Source organism: Tachysurus vachellii, chromosome 12 (assembly GCF_030014155.1).
Source record: "Tachysurus vachellii isolate PV-2020 chromosome 12, HZAU_Pvac_v1, whole genome shotgun sequence".
Classification (NCBI taxonomy): Eukaryota; Metazoa; Chordata; class Actinopteri; order Siluriformes; family Bagridae; genus Tachysurus; species Tachysurus vachellii.
The window spans coordinates 91,632-95,600 of record NC_083471.1 but is presented as its reverse complement, the minus strand read 5'-3'; the positions used below and the strand labels follow the sequence as shown (position 1 = coordinate 95,600).

Sequence of the window (3,969 nt, the reverse complement as noted above, 5' to 3'; positions counted from 1 at the left end):
TGCAGTTAAATATCTTTACAGCCTCAAGTGGACGATTTCTCCATTTTAGCAGCAAGCTGTCGATCTCTATTGTTTCCTTTGGATGTTAAACCCGGTCCCTTTAGACCACACTGAACGCTTATTGGCCCGTTTCGAGAAAATCAGTTGAGAGCAAGTCGCTGATTGGCTGGTTTGTATTGTGTGACGTCACCGTGGCCGGGCTCTGGGCGTTGGACTCGGGCTGGATCTTCATCACTAAAAGATTTTCTCCGCGGCGGGGATTTAATTCTGCACCGAGCCGAAGGGTCTGAGTCGGATCCGCGCTCCAGGCTTATATCTGTGTTTACCTCCAGAGGAGAAGGTTCTAGAGCAGGGGGACTGTTTGTGTGCGCGCTGTGGGTTCTTTGTTGGAGAGAGAGAGAGAGAGAGAGAGAGAGAGAGAGAGAGACAGACAGACAGACAGACAGACAGATAAAGATGGGAGCGCAGACATCTAAATCAGAAACCCTGGCTGAGGCTGAAGCAGCGGTTGGATCTCCATCCAAAGCCAACGGACAGGTAAGAAGAGCTTCATGAACTATTGCACGTATTCTGTGTTATCACGTGCGCTCGGGATGAAGAGGTGCTGGGGGGTGGGGAGGGGGTTGGAATGCTGGGTTCTCATGCACATTTAGGGTTCCTCAAGGGTTCTTTGATGACACAAGCTTTCTTGGAACTTTCGAAAGAGTTTACGGAGAGGAACAAACCGCTTAGGGTTCTAGATTTAATGGACTCCGTGTGTGTGTGTGTGAATGTGTGTGTAAGTGAGTGTGTGTGAGAGCGTCAGCAGCTCTTTTGTCTTCATGGCTGGTTGCAGCCCGGTGACTGTGTGCAGGTTCAACAACGGAGATTCATTATTTTAACTTTATTTAGAAGTTAAGGGCAACAACAAAAGAGGTTCGGCGTTCACCACGCCTATAAAACACACACACACACACACACACACACACACACACACACACACACAGCTTTGAGCCGCCGCCACCACCGTTTGGTGTTTCATCTGCATTCATGTGGACTGATGGAGAAAAGCCGTCAGTGCAGCGCCTCCTGGTGGTCATGGGCTCTCCTGCAGTCTCTAGTAACACAACAGTCGTTACTGATTTAACTGAAGTAATAAACAGTTGTGTACATATTAGTGCACATTAGTGCATATTAGTGCACACACGAGCTCGAAACAAAAAGTGACTGATATAAATCAACTGTGTATCAAGTCTACTTTGATTTACAATAAAAGAAATATAAAAAGCAAACGTAATATTTTGTTAATTTTAAATATAGATGAGAGTAATCATGACTTTTGCTGATTTCGCCCCCTGGTGTGAGGTCCTGCACTGAGGAAGTGACATAAAATGTAAAACAATAAAAAGCTTTTTTTTAAACCATGATGTCTGGTCCTCCACAGTAAATATGCAGAAAACATCTCACTCTGGATATATTTTCTGATCTGTCCATTGGGCTCTGTGATGGTTGGTACCCTTTGGATGGTTGGTAGCTCCGCCCCCAGGATAGCCGTCAGGTTACCTCTGACCCTGAGTACAATAAGGGATGATGGATGGATAGAAGGACATTTGACTCTGTGTCATAAGCAGCATCACATCAGAACCTTCCACAATGCTGAATAGAAATGCTGAAGTTTTTTCTGAGAGTTTTGATGATGTTTCTGTTTTCTCAAACAAACAGACAGTTTCATGGAAATGAAATCACAGACATGGGACAAGGCTAAGTGGGAGGGGCTGGAATTCAAATAAAGGGGTGGAGTCATCTCTACTGGGGCCTGAAATACACTCAGTGTTGTGTTCTGTGTGTTAATGTTGTGTGCGTTTAATAGGAGAACGGCCACGTGAAGGTGAACGGAGACGCAGCAGAGGTGAAGGAGGAGGTGCAGGTGAATGGGACTGCTGCAGCTGAGGGAGAGCAGGAGGCAAAGCAAGAGAAGGAGGGTGGAGATGAAGCTGAGGCCACACCCACTGAAAAAGAGGGAGAAGAAGGAGAGAAAGAAAACGTTGCAGCAGATGAATCTGTTGCGGCTGCTGATGATGAGAAACCATCCACCAGTGAGGAGACACCAAAGAAAAAGAAGAAGCGTTTTTCCTTCAAAAAGTCCTTCAAGCTAAGTGGCTTCTCCTTCAAGAAAAACAAGAAGGAGGCAGGAGATGGAGGGGAACAGGAGGAGAAGAAACCAGAGGAAGAGGAGGAGAAGAAAGCGGAGGGAGGAGAGGAGGTGAAGAAGGAAGAGGAAGAAGGTGAAGCAGCTGCTGCTGATGAGACCAAAGCTGAGGAGGAGAAAAAAGAAACAGAAGAAGTGGAGAAAAAAGAAGAGGAGAAAACAGAGGGGAAAGATGAGAAGAATGTGGAGGAGCCAGAGGTGGAGGAGAAAGTGGAGGATCCAAAGGTAATAGAGGCAGAGCAAAAAGAGGAGAAATCGGAGGAAGGGAATCTGATAACACAGAAGGAAGTGAAGACGGAGGACGAACCTGTTGTAGTTGCTTCACCTGTTCAACAAGAGGCACTGAGCAAAGATGAAGCAGATGAAGTGGCTACAGCTGAGCAGGAAACGGCTCAAACAGCTGAAGCTGGAGGAGCAGAGTAACACACACATACACACACACACACACACACACACACACATACACACAACATGTTTTTTTCCTTTCAGTGGGGTTATCTTTAATCAGCCAATCACAAACTTCATGAGGTGACATCAACCACTAGACCTGCACTAAAGTTATAAAACTAAAATGATTTTAATCACATGATTATGTTTTATGATTGGCTGAATAAGTTTAACCCAAGCCCCGCCCACCCTTGACCCTAAGACACTCTGCAGTATGCAGTGTGAAGATGCACACACACACACACACACACACACACACACATCCAGGATGTTACCCTGTTCTATGTAATATTTTTGGCTATTGTTTTATAAAAAAATTACCCCCATCTCTCTCCTTCTCCCCCCCCCCCATTTTCAGTGAGTGGGCTGAGCTAAACAGATTAAACATAGTAATAATCTACATTTTTTAAAACCCAGTATTAACTGTTTTATCATTTTCAATATATCAACACTTAAGACCAATTTGTGAAGTCTTCAGTAAACACTAAACTAATTTTTAACTGAAATTTTTACAATCTCAGCTGGTATTGTTTTTACCACAGAGTTGGTGTGTGTGTGTGTGTGTGTGTGTGTGTAAATTAAAATGTGTAATTATGTACAGGAGGGAGGTTTAAACTGTGATTATTGTACAAATAATTGAAAAAAACCAAGGCACATACAGCTCTTTTACCACCAGGCCTTTTTTTTGTAAAATAAATAAAATGTTAAATTCCTCCTTAAGGGATTTTTTAACTCTACTCAAGCTGTGACTGTTTCTACTGTGATTTGTTCTTTTAAATAAATCCGTCTGATGCATTTTCTTCCTTCCCTTTTGCTCTTTTCCACTTTGTAAATACTGGAGAAGGTTTTTTTTGACTGGTTTGAGATGAAATGTAATTTTTGCATACACACTTTTCTGCTGGAGGTGATGGGGTTTATGTGAGCTCACTAAAGCAAAATAAATGTGATTTCAACCCTTCTAAAGTCTGTCTTTTAAATGGTTCCCACACGACTGTCAGTCAGCTGTCATGTTAGTGCCAATGAAGAGGGGGTGCCTTTATTTTTACACACAACACTGCAATATAATAGACATAAAATATAAAGTTATAAGGTCTAATATCTATATGGTAGAATTACACCTAATTTATACATGTAAATCAATACACAACCATAAACTGGTGTCGTCCAATGAGGACGAGGTTCACTTCTCAGTCTGGTTCCTCTCAAGGTTTCTACCTCACATCATCTCAGGGAGGTTTTCTTCACCATCATCACCTCAGGATTGATCATTAGAGATAAATGTTAGAGATAAATAATCATTTTAAACTTCATTTTTTCTTCTGTTTTTATACTTC

General features: G+C 42.7%; 1 protein-coding gene across 1 annotated transcript; it reads left to right on the top strand.

Annotated features, from left to right (window-relative positions):
* Positions 1–200: 200 nt before the first annotated feature.
* marcksa (myristoylated alanine-rich protein kinase C substrate a) lies at positions 201–3,598 on the top strand. Its single transcript, XM_060883824.1, has 2 exons — positions 201–537; positions 1,850–3,598. The coding sequence occupies exons 1-2, from the start codon at positions 457–459 to the stop codon at positions 2,609–2,611; spliced, it is 843 nt and encodes a 280-aa protein (XP_060739807.1). The 5' UTR covers positions 201–456; the 3' UTR covers positions 2,612–3,598.
* Positions 3,599–3,969: the final 371 nt, after the last annotated feature.

Excerpts from the sequence above, each read along its gene's own strand:
- marcksa (XM_060883824.1), top strand. The coding sequence starts at position 457 with ATGGGAGCGCAGACATCTAAATCAGAAACCCTGGCTGAGGCTGAAGCA. Across the intron at positions 538-1,849 it reads CATCCAAAGCCAACGGACAG|GAGAACGGCCACGTGAAGGT; the intron begins GTAAGAAGAGCT and ends TGCGTTTAATAG.